Source organism: Malus domestica, chromosome 06, assembly GCF_042453785.1.
Source record: "Malus domestica chromosome 06, GDT2T_hap1".
Taxonomy (NCBI): domain Eukaryota; kingdom Viridiplantae; phylum Streptophyta; class Magnoliopsida; order Rosales; family Rosaceae; genus Malus; species Malus domestica.
In genome coordinates, this window is record NC_091666.1 from 15,234,780 (window position 1) to 15,251,788 (window position 17,009).

Consider the following 17,009-nt stretch of genomic DNA (forward strand, 5'->3'; position numbering starts at 1 on the left):
ATTTTAGAGAAAAGAACAAAGTGAAGGTTTAGTCTTATACCTCTTGATCTTGACTTGAGACCAAGGATGGACCACCTCCAAGCCCTTTGTTCCTTGAACTCCTTGAGCCTAGCTTCCTTCCTTGCCTCCTCCACTTTGTTACAATGAGTGCTCCTAGGTTCTCTTCAAGTTCCCAAAGTAGGAAACCTCTAAAGATCCTCACCCACTAGTGTAGTGAGAAGGATGAAGGAATAACCAAAAGGGTGAAAGATTGTTAGCTAAATCACCCTCTTTGGTGGCCGGCCTTTGTAGTGATTTTAGAGAGATATTCTTTTGCCTCTTTGTTGTTTTAACCACACAAAAACCCTAATGAACAATATCTTATAAAGTTCCTTATATAGACAAAAGAAACCTAGTCAACACTTGACTAAATATCTCATCCTTTCCACCTTAAAGTGGCCGGCCTCTTTGTTGTTTGTTTGGGCTTTGGGCTTTTATTATTTCAAGTCATCCAATGCTTGAATAAAAGCCCGATGGGTTTAGGCCCAATGGGCCCAATTAAACCTGAACGTTTCTTAAGCCCAAAACGATCTTTATCGCTTTTATGATTTCTTTAGACTTTCTAAATTAATCACAACAATTAATTAATCCAATTAATTATTTCCATCATCCATTAGTTACTCACTACAATAGTGTATTGGTGAACAATCTTTTAGGTTCTAATTAGCAAGGCAGTGAGGTGATTGGCACCAATCCAATTTAATTCAATCACTTAGTGAATTGAAACTTCATTTCAATTCACCTTTCTTCTTTGATGAGTACATTTAATCATCTAGAAGAACTCACAAGCTATGAGTGACATCTAACCATATGTCATAGCTACCCAAGCTAATGTAGAAGTTTATTCGGAGAACCTATTCAGTTGGAATTACAATGTAATTCGATCCTTCTCTAATACAATACTCTCAATCACATCATTAGGGTATGGATATATTATGTCAAACCCCTAATGTGATTATTCCTTCTTATATGATTCAATTGAGTCGTATAGGAACGCTTTCCTTTATTATGCTCGATACTTCGGCCGAAGATTCCCGAATCATATCTTAGAGTATTCTTCCTCTCTTATCGAGGATTAGAGATTCCTTGTTGTGCATACACTTGCCTTCATGACTAAGTGGCTTAACCCCAATTATGCCGTGGACACCCTCGAATGGGGAGACTTTGACATAATCAAAGATTAAGTACTTAACCACAAGACAACGACGATGCCTCAGGTCTAAGGATTACTTACATCTTTCCAACCATTAGAGTTACTTGCTTGACATGTGAGTAGACCTCCATGCAAGTACTCTCGTTCGATTGTGTTCAGTGAACTCATTCCCCTAATGAGCACCTACATACTTGTCTTAGTGTCACAACACGAATGGGATGAGACTTTCCATCCTTCCAATTGAAGCAGACACAGTATGTACCGGTCTACGCATTGTCAGTATCCCTCCGACAATCCAACGACCAGGAACCTTTTTTGGACATTTGGTTATGTGAAGAAGGTCTCTGTAGTCTAACATCATTAGATTACTTCTTCAATCGATCCACTGTCCATGGATACACTATTTAGGACATATATCGTTTATAGAGATAGTCCTAATTCGTGTCTTTGCCATTTGATGTATAAGAATCATCCATACATCGATTCATTTGTCCTGAAAGGTTTCTTCCAAAGATTGACTTTCAGGGCATATTTCCAACAGTCTTAGTGTCACTACATGAATAGGATGAGACTTTCCATCCTTCCAATTGAAGGGGACATAGTATGTACTGGTCTATGCATTGTCAGTATCCCTGTGACAATCCTTATGACCAGGAACCTTTTGGACATGATGGTTATGAGAAGAAGGTCTCTGTAGTCTAACATCATTAGATTACTTCTTCCATCGATCCATTGTCCATAGATTCACTATTTAGGACATATATCATTAATTGAGATAGTCCTAATTAGTATCTTTGCCTTTGGATGTATAAGAGTCATCTATACACACATTCATTGTCCTAAAAGGTTTCTTCCAAAGATTGACTTTCAGGGCATATCTCCAACAGTAATATCCTTGGTGAAAAGCCTTGTGTGCTAAAGATCGAGATCCAGCATGATCTCTATAGACTCCTTCATGTATTTCCTAAATGACAGTTTCTGCCTCTGCGGGCGTAAGGCATCTTAGGTTTGGTAGGTTAAAACCCCGCTTGTAGAGTTGGTCATTAATGATCAAGTAACGGGTAGCCTTGTATCAAATCTATTAAGCTTGGACTTTGTCATTTGGAAGGGTGCCATGAGCAAGGAATCTATAAATCGTGGTAATCCAACTATCCCCCTATTGTAAGTTACACACTTCCGCAACCATGGTGCTTGGTGCTGCCAACAATTGGACCTGAATTTTTTTGCATGACTATTTGCCACTCAAGGAATTTGGGTGATCTGGTAATGGAAGTTCCTAAGCAACAATTGTGTTTGTGCCAGATATGCTGCCATGAAGTTATCCTTAGCATCAAAATTGATAGTGACCTGGTTAACCACCAATTGGGAGTCACTGAAGATATCAATTTGTTTAACCCCAAGATGTTTGGCCAAACGTAAGCCTGCAAGAGGGCTTCATTTTCGTCCTCATTGTTCGACGCCTTGAATTTGAAACGAAGAGCATACTCCATCGCCACTTTGTCAAGGTCGTAAGGACTAGTTCTGCTCCACAACCAACACCTTATTGGTTGGACGAGCCATCAACATATAGACTCCATGCTGGGGCTGTTGGTTCTATTTTCTAAGCTTTCGAGGGTAATGAAACCACTTCTTTAGGCGTAGAAACAATGTCAACAGGATATGTGAAGTCAGTGATGAAGTCTGCCACTGCTTGGCCCTTCTCAACTAGCTTTAGTTGGTAGGAGATGTCAAACTCACCCAATGCTATCGCCCATTTTATCATTCGCCCAGAAGTGTCAGGACTTTGGAGTATCTCAAGTTTGGAGAGCAGAGGGGTTTTACTCATGTAGTCTTTGAGGTTCTTGAATGTCTCGGCATATTCATCAGTCCATGTAATGTACTTCTTACTTCCCTTAAGTGCTTGAAGAATGAGCACATCTGTCTGTGGCCTTAGAGATAAACCTAGTTAAGGCTGCCACCTTGCTAGTAAGGCTTTGGATGTCTTTTGAAGTTACCGGTTCCTTCATGTCGAGGATTGCTTTGATCTTCTCGGAATTAGCCTCAATGCCTCGTTGGCTTATCATGAAGCCTAAGAATTTGCCAGAGCCTACGCCGAAGGCACATTTGTTGGGGTTCAACCTCATTCGATACCTCTTCAGAATGGTGAAAGTTTCAGATAGGTTGGTGATGTGTTGGTCAACATGTTTGCTCTTGACTAGCATATCATCAAAGTAAACTTCCATGCTCTTCCCAATCTGTACGGCAAACATTGAATTGACCAGTCTCTAATAAGTCGCTCCTGCATTTTTTAGGCCGAAGGGCATGACTTTATAGCAATATAGTCCCCTGCCAGTAGTGAAGGCTATGTGTTCTTGGTCTGGAGGGTTCATGGGGATTTGGTTATATCCTAAGTAAGCATCCATGAAGCTCAAGAGTTCACACCCTGCCATAAAGCCTCTAAGTCTGTCTATGAGAGGAAGAGGAAAGCTATCCTTCAGGCATCCTTTGTTTAGGTCGGTGTAATCGACACACATTCTCCACAAGACCTTTTGGAGCATGAGACTTTCCTTGGTTGGATTCTTCTTAACAAGGACAACATTTGCTACCCACGTTGGATAATTGACTTCGCGGATGAAGCCTATGCCTTTGAGTTGTTTTTCAACTTCTACCTTTATTGCCTCGTACCATTCAGCGTCATAAGATCTTCGCTTCTGTCTCACTGGCTTGGTGTTGGGGTCAATACTTAAGCGATAACAGATGATATCAGGCAAGATGCCTGGCATGTCCTCGTATGACCAGGCGAAGACCTCAGTGTTCTCTCGCAAAAAAGGGATCAATGCCAACCGAATAGGTGGTGACAAGGTGGTGTCAATCTTCACCATGCGATTTTGATAATCTTTTGAGATAGAAACCTTCTCCAGCTCTTCAGCGGGTTGTGCTTGCTGGGTGAAAGAGTCATCTCGAGCATCGTCGGGTTAACTGTTGCCACCGTGAAGATCTAAGTTGGCTTCGTCCGGGCTAGTCTTTATGACTTGGTCATGTATAGAAAAGGTTTCCTTGGGCACAGGCAGGTGTTGTTGCTTGACGGAAGTGTTGTAACATGACTGTGCACTAAGTTGATCTCCTTTGATGTAACCATTGCCATAGGAGGTTGGACATTTCATCAACAACCTATGTGTGGATACCATGGCCTTGAGGTCATTGATGGTTGTGCGTCCAAAGTTGGGCAATCAACTACCAAGAAGTTAGTGGTAATGGTAGATGTGCAAGGGCCTGTACCAATGGTGAAAAGTAAATGTATGCTCCCTATAGGTTGCACGATATCATCGGAGAAGCTTATCAGAAGAGAAATCGAGCAATCGAGTAAGTGTTCAGCTACATTAAGTGCCCAAAAAGCTTCAGCAGACATGATATTGACCAAAGCCCCCGTGTCTACCAGGATTCGTCTTACTTCAAAGTTGGCTATGTGAGCCTCCACAATCAGTGGGTCGTGAGGGTAGATGATACCTCTTTCTTCCTCAGGGTAGAAACATATTGGATCCCAGTTAGTAGGTCTGGCATTTTGAACTCGACCCGTTAACCCGATCCGACCCGACCCGTTAATATTAGTATTTGGGTGGATGCTTAACGGGTCGGGTCGTTAACGGGTGAACCCGTTAACAACCCGTTAAATAACGGGTTACTTTGGGTCAACCCGTTAGACCCGTTACAACCCGTTAGCACCCGTTATAAATTATATTGGAAATGCTCCCACGAGCCGCTTTGGGTCACTCTGGATTCTCCGCTCCCTCCACAGGTCAACCTCATCTGTGACAAAACACCATGAAACGGAACCTCAAGCCGCCTGCAATTGGCAGCGCCTAGCTGCAGCTTTCTCAAGTGCCTTCAATCTATTAGCTTCCATTCGCGCTTTCTGTTCATCTGTCATCTAATTTTCAGTGGATTCCCTAGCTTCTTTGTTTTCGACTTGATTGGTTATTTCTTTCTGGAAACTATCTGCTGCAGATATACAAGCATTAGCAGCAACCATCTCACCATGGAACGTCTCATACGGTTCCTACAATTAGCAAAGCAAAGGACATCAAGCTCTAGTAATTAACAAATGGAGCTTTAATCCAAACACGAAGAAAACTTCAAATAAACTAGATTGAACAAAATTGCACATACTTGAGTAGCTTTCTCATAGATTTCATGAATCATCTCTTCCTGCATATCATCCACATCATGGACCAGTTCCTCATGCGCCGCACAGGTCAACCCTCATCTCCATCCTCTTCGAAGACATCATCTGCAGCTCCACCGCCGTCTTCTCCCACTCCGCCATCCTCTGCTTCCAGGAGCTCTGCATCATGCTCCAGAGGATCCAGACCCTTCTCGAAGACTCCTCCAACGGCAGCCGGATGTGGCTCCTCCTCCAGACCGAGTCTCTAGCGAACAGCTTCCACGCAATTAGAGATTTGCGATGCTTCAAATTGCAGAGAGGAGCTCGAGAGCCTCCGGGAATAGTTCCAGAAGAAATCCAAGTCGCAGCTCCTTGTATTGGAATGTAAAAAAGAAAAAAAGAAAAAAGGGTTTACGGGTGAAACGGGTTGAAACGGGTCACCCGTTAACTTAATGGGTTGGGTTCGGGTGATCCGTTAACTTAACGGGTTGGGTTCGGGTGACCCGTTAAATTAACGGGTCGGATGAAACCCGACCCAAATCCAATAAACCCGACCCGTTTACAGGTCTACCAGTTAGGCTTTTGATACTTGCCTCCCCTGATGTTTTCCACGTGAAACACTTGGTGGTCAGGCCTTAAAGCTCGTTCGCTGTTTTTCATGGCCCTATTGGAAGATTCAAATATGGGTGTGCCGCCGCTTATGGAATATCACATTCACTTGGTGTTGGTTACGGTTATCCCTTAAAGGGTGAAGGAGGAATCGATCAATTTTTCCTTCACGCGCCAAAGCTTCAATATGATCACGAAGGGTGATACATTTCTTGCCGTCATGGTCGTTATGTTCGTGGTAGCAGCAAAATGTGCTCATGTTCTTCGTGGGCTTGTAACTCGACTGCCTCGGCATTGGCTTCGGTATCAGGTGTGCTATGATAGGGTTAATGGCCACGCATGTGGGTTCAAATGCGTGTATGTCTCATACCTCGGGGTAGGGCATGTCCTGACACGTGTTTGGCCCATCGCGTTGACTACCTGGTGAGGATGGAAATCTTTCCTTTTGCCCTAAGATTGATATGTCTGTTGACTTGGCAAAGTATTATGTAAGCTAGGAGGAGGCACCCCTACCGTTTAGAAGGTCGAGGTCTTCTCATTTGGTTGGATCTGGCTTCCACTCCCTAGTTGCTGATAAGGGGTGGCTGTGGGGGGTTTCCTTTGATATATCCTTGCCTCAACGGAGGCATGGTTGTAAGCTTATGCCATCACCTCAGAGTAAGTCTTCCAAGTGTTGGCATTGATCATGTACTTGAAGAAACAATCACGTAGGCCTGCCGTGAAGGCTTTGAAGGCAGTCTTGTTGTCTGTCTCGACATAACAGGAATACTCATGGCTGAAGTGGCCAGCATACATACATAATGACTCTCTGGCTTCTGGCGAATAGTGTACAAGTCATCCGCAGAGTGCAAGCGATCGGTCTGGAAAATGTGTTGAGAAACAAACAGTTTCCTCAATTCCTCAAATGAGTCTACCGTCTCAGGTGGAAGATGACAATACCAGTTTAGAGCTCCGCCAGAAAGGGTGGAGAGGAAAAGAAGACATCGCTCTTCGTCGGTGTGCATCCGGTATGCCATGGTGTACTCAAAGAGGTTAAGGTGTTCAATCGGGTCCACATTTCCAGTATAGAGTTGCAAGCCAATCTTCTGCTTTGTCTTTACTTGGAGAGGGTGTCGACGATCCTCCTTGTAAGAGGGCCAGGCCTAGGTTGGTTCCAATCAGGTATCTCAGCTTATCATTCAGCCTTCAACTTGTTTACTTCGTTAAGGAGCTGTAAGACAAAAGGGTCCTGAGTGGAGTCATGTACCACTGGAGCTTTCTTTCGTAAATCTCCATCTCCTCTTGGAAGTAGGAAGGTTTGATCAAGAGCATGTGATTTTTCCCTGGACTCGTCGTACTGACTTCCAAGGTATGTCTGTCGGAACATCTATGAGTCCCTATACCTTCGTGTTTCTCTAGGACTTGTTGCCCCTTCCCTAAATTAGTAGCCGGTCTGGGACATGGGAGGGGACCGAGTCTTTCAGAGACCCTTGGGTCATTGATCTTTGAGCTTACATGGATGGGATTATCTCGACGTTGCTTTAGGAAGTCTCAACAGTCATGAAAGACGGCTTTCGAACCTTCCACTCCTTCTGTAAAAAGATGCCTTCCTCCACTCCTTATGCTTCGGGTCGAAGTAGCTGGGTTGAGAGAAGTCTGATGTTGGTCGCCATTTCGATGAGTAGCTTGTTGGAAATGTGCCCTAAAACCAATCATATGATGATACTTTACGGACATTTCACATGTTAAACTAATCTAGTTTAATATCAAGGGCAAAGATTATTGTTTGAGCCATCTCATATAAATGTTATACGCTTAAACGATAAGTCCAAGGAATATGTGATTGGGAGAATGCGATCTAAAGAAGTTAGATTCATGAGACCATTCTTTCGTAGACACATCCTAAACGTTCCTGATCATAGGATTGCCAATTGGGCATTGACAGTCCGTTAAGATCAGTACGTGTTGTGTCTTCTCTCAGGGAGAGTGACTAGTCTCGAGTCATTGGTGTGTGTGACATCAAGACAAGTACGTAGGTGCTCAATGGAGAATGAGTTCACTGAACACGATCAACAAAGAGTTCACATATTCATGTCACATGAGAACTCATGGTTGGGATAATGCAAAGTAGTCATTTGACCTGAGGCATCATAGTTGTCTTGTGGTTAGGTACTTGATCTTTGATTATGTCAAAGTCACCCCATCCGCGGGTGTCCACGGCATCGTCGGGGTTAAGCCGCTTAGCCATGGAGGCAAGTGAATGCGCAACAAGGGATTTCTAACCTTCAAACCGTTTGGGGGAGAATACTCTATGATATGATTAAGAATCTCTGGCCAGAGGATGAATGAGATTTAGGAAGTCGTTCCAAATCACATTCAAGGTAATCATATAAGCACACGAATCACATTGGATAGTAGACATGAATAAACTATCAAACCAAACAATGTGGTCAAGAGTATTGTATTAGAGAAATACCGTATTGCATTTGTAATCCTAAACTGAATAGGTTCTCCACCTCTTCTGATTAGCTTGGGTAACCATGATATGCTGCTAGGTGTCACTCATGGTTTGTGGAAGCCCTAAACGTGTATAATCACTAAAGGGAGAATTGAAAGTAAGTTTCAATTCACAATCGATTTGAAATGGTTTTAATCGCCCACTGCCTCGCTAAAAGGAACCTAATGGATCGTACACCGTGTAAGGTGGATAAAATAAAGATATATGAGAGAAGAAAAAGGTGCTTCACATTCGGAACGTGAATAAAATAAAGATCTCTGCGAAAGCAGATAGTACTTACTTCCTCATATGAACTACCAAAGAAATTGGAAAAACCAAATATTGTCTTTACATTCCAATTTTAAGGAACTTAATTTCGTCACTATAGTAGAGATGGATGAATGTTTTGTTTGACAAAACATTGTTCTTTATTAGTCAATGATTGGATTATAGTAATCTAATTGATTGTCTGTATAGTAGAGATGATATGGTAGTGTTAACTGTTTAGAATATAATGATGCTTAAAACCCAAAAGGTTGCAAGGTAGTGACTAATCCCAACTGAGTTGTGATACCTCAAAAACATAAAATACGAGTTGGTCATAGATGGATGCTTTGGATCGTTAGATCCGGATCCAATACCTTCTTATTAAAATTGTATAGAGGCGAAATGTTCGAATCTTTATTCTTTTGGAAAGAAGAAAGAATCACAAAGTTGTTGAGGTTAATTCACTTAGATGTTAGTGGCACTTGTCCACAACATAATACTACTCATGTTGTATGACATTCACCGAAGATCGCTCTCGGTTGGACTATAGTTTATTTTGAATAAACACAAGTCCGAATACTTTGCAAAATGTTTCAAAGAATTCAAGAAATGTAAGTTGATGAGTAAGACATCTAAAGTATTTGCCTCCTTAGATTTGATCCAAGGAAAGATAACACTTTAGAACAGTTTCCTTGAAAAATATCAAGGAAAGAAGCATCAAAAGATAATGGATTTCTCCATTAGGAGAAGAACGAACTTGAATAAGATTTAGTTCGTTGGATGTTATCAATTACCCATATATAGGATATATGCTTCTAAGACAATATGATTGTCAATTAGAAGGTCTTCCAAGATTTTTCATGACTCCATAGGATGTAGTTGGAAAGAAAGACAAATCTTAATCATGTTAAGATTTGGGGTTGTGTGCTAATAAGCAATATTTGTTTAAAGAATTATCTTGTGGGTATCCTTAAATTAACATTTGGATATCACTTCTATAAACCAACTAACAAATGTTGTTTGTTGGGTAGTTCATTGTAATCCTACACTAGGATTTGCCTAAGATAGAGCAAATGAACGAGAGATAGAACTCAAAGAATGGGTTCTTTGAGAGACAAGATAGTAATAAACAAATATAAACCTAGTTCCTATACCACAAGCTCCAAGGTAGTCGAGAATGATTTATAAACCGTCTTAGTTGAATGGTTTGAACTATATGACTATGTCATAGAGTTGCACCTCTTAATTCGAAAGAAATAAGAATGAAAATCCTTATGACTACATTGAGTGTATATACGAGATATACTCAAGGAAATGGCAAAGTACCATTTGACACGAAATGATGAAACCTTCATAGCTAATTGGTAGCTTAAGGTGACTACAATCAAAGAGATTGGTTGACTTTGAAGAAGCCGTCTTTGACGTAGTCATGGTTTCAATTAATTTGAAGATTGCTAGCTACAACTAAATGATGATTCAATGTTTGGACATAATATGGGTTTCCGAAACCATTATTAAGATAGTCTTGATAATATATATGTCTAAAACTATGAATCACAAGACATGTAAGTTGTAGAGATCCATCCATCATGGATCTTAGCAAGCTAGTGGGAGCTATAAGCGTCTTATGAAAGAAAGATCAAATTGTTTGATTTCTCATAAAGTTGTAAATGAATCTTTTGTTTACTAGGTTTATAAAAGATTAGTGGGAGTTAATCATGTTCCTAAAATTTAAATATATATGATATATTAATTTTGGAAATGAAAAGAATACTTCTTCGTTAAAGTTATGACTTTAAAACATTATATGAAGATAGAATGTATATGGGAGACATAGTCTATATACATGGGATGGAAATCTATATTAATAGATTTTAGGATATAATTGGATTATATCAAGCCCTAAATATAGACAAAAGATGATAGGAAGTTTCTCATATGATGATGAACTTCAATCAAAAAAAAAAAAAAAAAGGAGACAACTCTAGTGAGACTAAGAAGTTGCTCTTCTCAAAGAGAACGTACTCTTTGACTCCCAAAGAAATAATGCGTAAATAGAATCCTTTATGCATACGCAGAAAGGTGATTTATGTATTTCATATTGTATGAAAACATTGATATGAGTTGTACCTAGAAAGGTACAAGACAATATCAGTGCAAGCCCAGGATCAGAACCATGGCAACTGTCAAGTGAGTCCTTGAGTATTTAAGAAATACTAAAGGATAGATTCCTCAAAGAATGAGGAAGAATTAGAGTAACGTAATGGAAGCGTAAATGTATTAGATTATGAATCTAATCCATCATTGAATGTTTCTTCATTATGAATGAAGAGATAAACATATATCTCTTTATTATGACTAAAGAGATATTTGGATGGAAACATTAAAGTAATGACTTTAGTGTGTTCCATTATGAATGCAAAATATATTGCCATATAGAAGTTTACAACAATGTTGTTTGGATGGGAACGTTTATTTATGAACTCTCTATTCAGTTCCAACCAGAAAGTGTCTCTAGTGTACTGACACTACGACACTAATGGGGCGATAGCTCAAGCCAGGGAATCAAGGTCTCATCACGATCCGAACTCAAATGAGAGACTGAACCACATGATTGAGAATCATGTATAATGGTGACGTCATTATTCTCATGGTTGCTTTTATGGATAACATATAGATATGCATTGTCTAGGCCTACTACTCAGCCATTTATGAAATGACTACAGAAGAGGTATCATCACTGATGACCAAGCTGATTGGCTCTAATGCAAGTGGGAGATTGTTGGAAATGTGCCCTAAAACCAATCATGTGATGATACTTTACGGACATTTCACATGTTAAACTAATCTAGTTTAATATCAAGGGCAAAGATTATTGTTTGAGCTGTCTCATATAAATGTTATACGCTTAAACGATAAGTCCAAGGAATATGTGATTGGGAGAATGCGATCTAAAGAAGTTAGATTCATGAGACCATTCTTTCGTAGACACATCCTAAACGTTCATGATCATAGGATTGCCAATTGGGCATTGACAGTCCGTTAAGATCAGTACGTGCTGTGTCTTCTCTCAGGGAGAGTGACTAGTCTCGAGTCATTGGTGTGTGTGACATCAAGACAAGTACGTAGGTGCTCAATAGAGAATGAGTTCACTGAACACGATCAACAAAGAGTTCTCATATTCATGTCACATGAGAACTCATGGTTGAGATAATGCAAAGTAGTCCTTTGACCTGAGGCATCATAGTTGTCTTGTGGTTAGGTACTTGATCTTTGATTATGTCAAAGTCACCCCATCCGCGGGTGTCCACGGCATCGTCGGGGTTAAGCTGCTTAGCCATGGAGGCAAGTGAATGCGCAACAAGGGATTTCTAACCTTCAAACCGTTTGGGGGAGAATACTCTATGATATGATTAAGAATCTCTGGCCAGAGTATGAATGAGATTTAGGAAGTCGTTCCAAATCACATTCAAGGTAATCATATAAGCACACGAATCACATTGGATAGTAGACATGAATAAACTATCAAACCAAACAATGTGGTCAAGAGTATTGTATTAGAGAAATACCGTATTGCATTTGTAATCCTAAACTGAATAGGTTCTCCACCTCTTCTGATTAGCTTGGGTAACCATGATATGCTGCTAGGTGTCACTCATGGTTTGTGGAAGCCCTAAACGTGTATAATCACTAAAGGGAGAATTGAAAGTAAGTTTCAATTCACAATCGATTTGAAATGGTTTTAATCGCCCACTGCCTCGCTAAAAGGAACCTAATGGATCGTACACCGTGTAAGGTGGAGATTGAAGAAACAATGGAGATGAGTAAGAATAATTAAATGGTTTAATTATTTATGGCAAGGATTAATTAATATGTTAATTAATCAAACGAATAAGTTCGTTAAAGACCTCAGGATAGTTTTGGACCTTAAGGCCCAATGGGCTTCGAACGTCAAGCCCATTGACTTAAGTTGTATGACAACTTAATGAATAATGATTCACAAAGGCCCAATTAGCCCAATAATACCCTAAGGCCGGCCATTTAGAGATGGAGTGAGTTTTGGACTTATTTACAAGTTTGCCACTCCAATGAATTAAGTATAAATATGACTTTATAGCCAAAATTCATTTAGGGTTTTCTTTTGGGGAAATGATGAGAACATAAGCTCTCCTTTCTCTCTAAATTGGCCGGCCTCCTTGGAGGGTTTAGCTAGCAATCCTACTACTCCAAGGTCACTCATTTCTTCTCCAATCTAACCTTGGTGAAGAGACTTAGAGGTTCTCAATTTTGGGAACTTGGAGAACCATTTCATCCATCCAAATCCATAGATTTAAGATGCAAGGAATGAAGGCCCTCTCTTTGGGTGATTAGCCTTTGCTTATGCAAAGAGGAATCTACAAAGGTATAATTTCTCAACTAACAAATGTTGTTTTAAGTTGAGTCAAGGTTCACCAATCTACTAGGCTTTGAATTTCATGGTTAATGTTTTGTTTTTAAGTGCATACAAGCATGATTCCGCCTTTTAATTGTTAATTGCATGCTATAGATGTTGCTTAAATGAACATGTTTTTCACAAAATTTCCTTCATAGCTCGCTCCTCAACAGGAATACCCAGGTCGAGGGCAAATGACCCTCTGTGTTGGAGGGCACCAGTTGATGGTTGACTTCCACATGAGTGATGAGCTCGTGTGTTTTAATATATCTAGCCTCGTGGAGCATCTTGAAAACCTTCTCATATTGCTCTTGGAGGATCTCATTCTTCATCGTTATCTTGTTGTTCTGAGCCTTCAGCTCATCGACTTTAGCCTGAAGAGCAAACTTCTTTTGTTCCTTTTTTCGTTGCTTCGCACCAGGTGCAAGAGGGGTGTCATTCTGTGTGTTGTGCTTCCTTCGCTCCCCATGTTGGAAAGGGGTGCCTGGTCAAAAGAGAGTGTACGAATGGTGGAAACCAGCTTAACAAAGATGAAGAGAGTGGGAATAAGTGTCGTTCCCACAGACGACGTCAAATGTTGATGCACAAAATCAGTGGGGACTTTGGTACAACATAAAATGTTAAGTTTGTGACCTTCACTAGATTGCTCTGGTCACTAGTGTGGATAAGTATGTAAATGGATAGAGACAGGAAAGCAAACACAAGATGTACGTGGTTCATCCAGATTGGCTATGTCTACAGAGTAGAAGAGTTCTCATTAATTGTGAAGGGTTTACACAAGTACATAGGTTCAAGCTCTCCTTTTGTGAGTACTAGTGAATGATTTCGTACAAATGACATTAGGAAATATTGTGAGATAATGATCTCTATTTATAGAAGAGAGTTTCTAGTTTCATTCTAACATTGACACGTGTCATGTTGTGATTGGCTTCTGATGTTGACACGTGTCGCGCTATGATTAGCTTCTGATGTCGACACATGTCGCGCTGTGATTGGCCTCCTGGTTGGAGGGAAACTCTTATGGGTCCTTGACGGTATAACGTTAATCGGTGCTCGGTAGTTTCGGGATTGGTCAAATATGGTACAAACAAAAATCATTCACATAGTGAAGAGAATATGAAAAAAATAGTGCTACAAACATGTACTATAGTTTAACTAATTCTTCTCCAATTCAAACTACTAACAATTTGCATTCCATTTAGTCATTAACCGTTGTAGTTGAAAATAAGCAAGCTTAATTTAGAAGATATCTTCTTGTTATTTACCAATAATTGTTGTAGCCAAAACAAACAATAAATAGAAAAACCAATAACTGAGCAAAGATTTCACTACAAAAGAAACCAATCCTAAAAATTAAAGTCCTGAAGATTCATTTCATCCCCTAAATCAATTAATTCATTGCGGTTGGTTGGGACTTCTCAAGCACGTGTGTTTATTACAGATAAAAAATTAAAATCTTCACTAGAGGGCTATTTAGTACTAAGATCTAATAATATTCATCTTTACTTGTAAGTAACATATCTTATGATCGATTTATGTGAAAGAGAAATTTGAACCACATTATTATTTGCTTATTATGAAGTTAAAGTCAAACAAAAAAAAAATAATCTAAACCCTCCGTCAAGAGCCGCAAGGTCACCCGCGACCAGAAAATCACAGTACAACAAACTATAAACACCGACACTCTAACTCCCCTCGCTTTTCAGGGAATCTTAGTTTAAATACCCCCGTCCAAATCTAAATCTCCACCCCACCCTCCTCCCAAATCTAAATCTCCACCGTCCAATCACACAGACCAAAAGTACCAAAACCCCCAAGTCCTCAATCGTCATCCCACGTATCAATTTTTCGGATCTGAGAGAGAAAGTGAGATAGTGTTCCGACTGTTGGGGTGCTCGAATTATTTTATTCCCATTTTGCCCTCGATGGTGGAGGCACAGACATGGACGACGCGTCGTATGAGCAATCCGCGGCTGCAGGACACGACGTCCCCCGATCAGGTGGTCGACATTCCGGCCACTCCCCCCGGCGACGTCCGCAACGGGACGAGCTATGGGTTCTCCTCCGCCGCCGGATCCCTCCTCTCCCCGACAATATCGACGGCGGCGATTATTGCATCCTGGTACCTGTCGAACATCGGCGTCCTCCTCCTCAACAAGTACCTCCTCAGCTTCTACGGCTTCCGCTACCCCATCTTTCTCACAATGCTCCACATGATCTCCTGCGCCGCCTACAGCTACGTCGCCATCCACCTCCTCGAGATAGTGCCACGTCAGCACATCCTCTCCAGCCGCCAGTTTTTCAAGATCCTCGCACTCTCCGCCATCTTCTGCTTCTCCGTCGTTTGCGGCAACACCTCCCTCCGCTACCTCCCCGTCTCCTTCAACCAGGCCATCGGCGCCACCACGCCCTTTTTCACCGCCATCTTTGCGTTCGTTATCACGTGTAAAAAGGAGTCCGCCGAGGTTTACGGTGCCCTCCTCCCTGTTGTTTTGGGAATCGTGTTGGCCAGCAACAGCGAGCCGCTGTTTCATCTGTTCGGTTTTTTGGTCTGCGTGGGTTCCACCGCCGGCCGGGCGTTAAAATCGGTGGTGCAGGGGATTATACTCACCTCGGATTCTGAGAAGCTCCACTCCATGAACTTGCTCCTCTACATGGCGCCAATGGCGGCCTGCATCCTCCTCCCCTTCACTCTCTACATCGAGGGCAATGTGGCGGCGGAGACGGTGGAGAAAGCGAGAACCGACCCCTTCATTGTCTTCTTGTTGCTGGGGAACGCCACGGTGGCCTATTTGGTTAACTTGACCAATTTCTTGGTGACCAAGCACACCAGCGCGCTCACACTGCAGGTTCTCGGCAATGCCAAGGCGGCGGTGGCGGCAGTTGTTTCGGTGTTGATATTCCGGAACCCAGTCACGGTGATGGGAATGACGGGGTTTGCGGTGACGATCATGGGGGTGGTGCTTTACAGTGAGGCAAAGAAAAGGTCCAAAATTACAACTCATTGACAGAGACGAGCATAAAGGTTGAAATTGAAACCACAAAAACCGAAAAAGAACCATTCATTTTGACTGCCACAGAAATTGGGGTACGAATTTGTTCAACTTTTTTCTTTCTTACTCAATTGATTTTGTTTTTATTATTGTTTTTTATTTGTGGAATGGATAGAGGAGGAAGATTTGGATCAAATGTGAAGTGGGATTGGAATGTATAGGATGGTGGCGAAAAAGAGGAAAAGTTTCTGCTTTTTTAAGCTTTAAATTGTTGGTGATAGGGAGGAATATGTAAGTATTTCTCTTTTACTTGACCCTTTTGTGTAACTTTATATGATATGCTGCATTTTGAATTGAGCACATACAAGTATTTTGATGGGAAGGGAAAATTTCTCCTCCAAATCCAAATTGTAAAACATGTTCTCTCTTCTTTTGCCCGTGTATTGATATGAAATTTTAGCTGATTTCTCTTTTGCAAGAATGTTTAGCTTATTCGTTTTGAATTCAGTGTTTCATTGATGTAACCTTATGAACTATCGGTCTAAAAGGAGCAATTCTGCACAAAATGAAGTGCTTGTGTTGCAGGACTAGAAAAAACAAGAGAGTTTTCCAGGGTGTATATTAGATTATTGAGTATCATAATTAGGTGGAACTATAGGGTCTTAGCCTTGCAACCGCTGCATATTGGGTTCGAAACTCCCCCCCTCTGAATGCTGTAGTATATCAACATCTAATTAGGTGGCACTATATTTTCTAGGGTTCTGATTGTATCATCTGATGTAATAATTATGTAGAATGAAAGCATAATTTTGCTAAATTATAGCTACAATAATTGCTTTGCTGATGATATCAGAGTCACCATCAGCCTAGAAGGGTTGTGATATTATTAGTTTTCTGTC

At 41.0% G+C, this 17,009-nt stretch overlaps 1 protein-coding gene across 1 annotated transcript; it reads left to right on the plus strand.

The window, feature by feature from the left end:
• The first annotated feature begins 14,667 nt into the window (after nt 1–14,667).
• LOC103412067 (probable sugar phosphate/phosphate translocator At1g12500) lies at nt 14,668–16,574 on the plus strand. The gene is made up of 2 exons (XM_008350668.4): nt 14,668–16,205; nt 16,286–16,574. Exon 1 carries the CDS (start codon nt 15,043–15,045, stop codon nt 16,123–16,125), a length of 1,083 nt encoding a protein of 360 aa, XP_008348890.3. The 5' UTR covers nt 14,668–15,042; the 3' UTR covers nt 16,126–16,205; nt 16,286–16,574.
• The last annotated feature ends 435 nt before the right edge of the window (nt 16,575–17,009 follow it).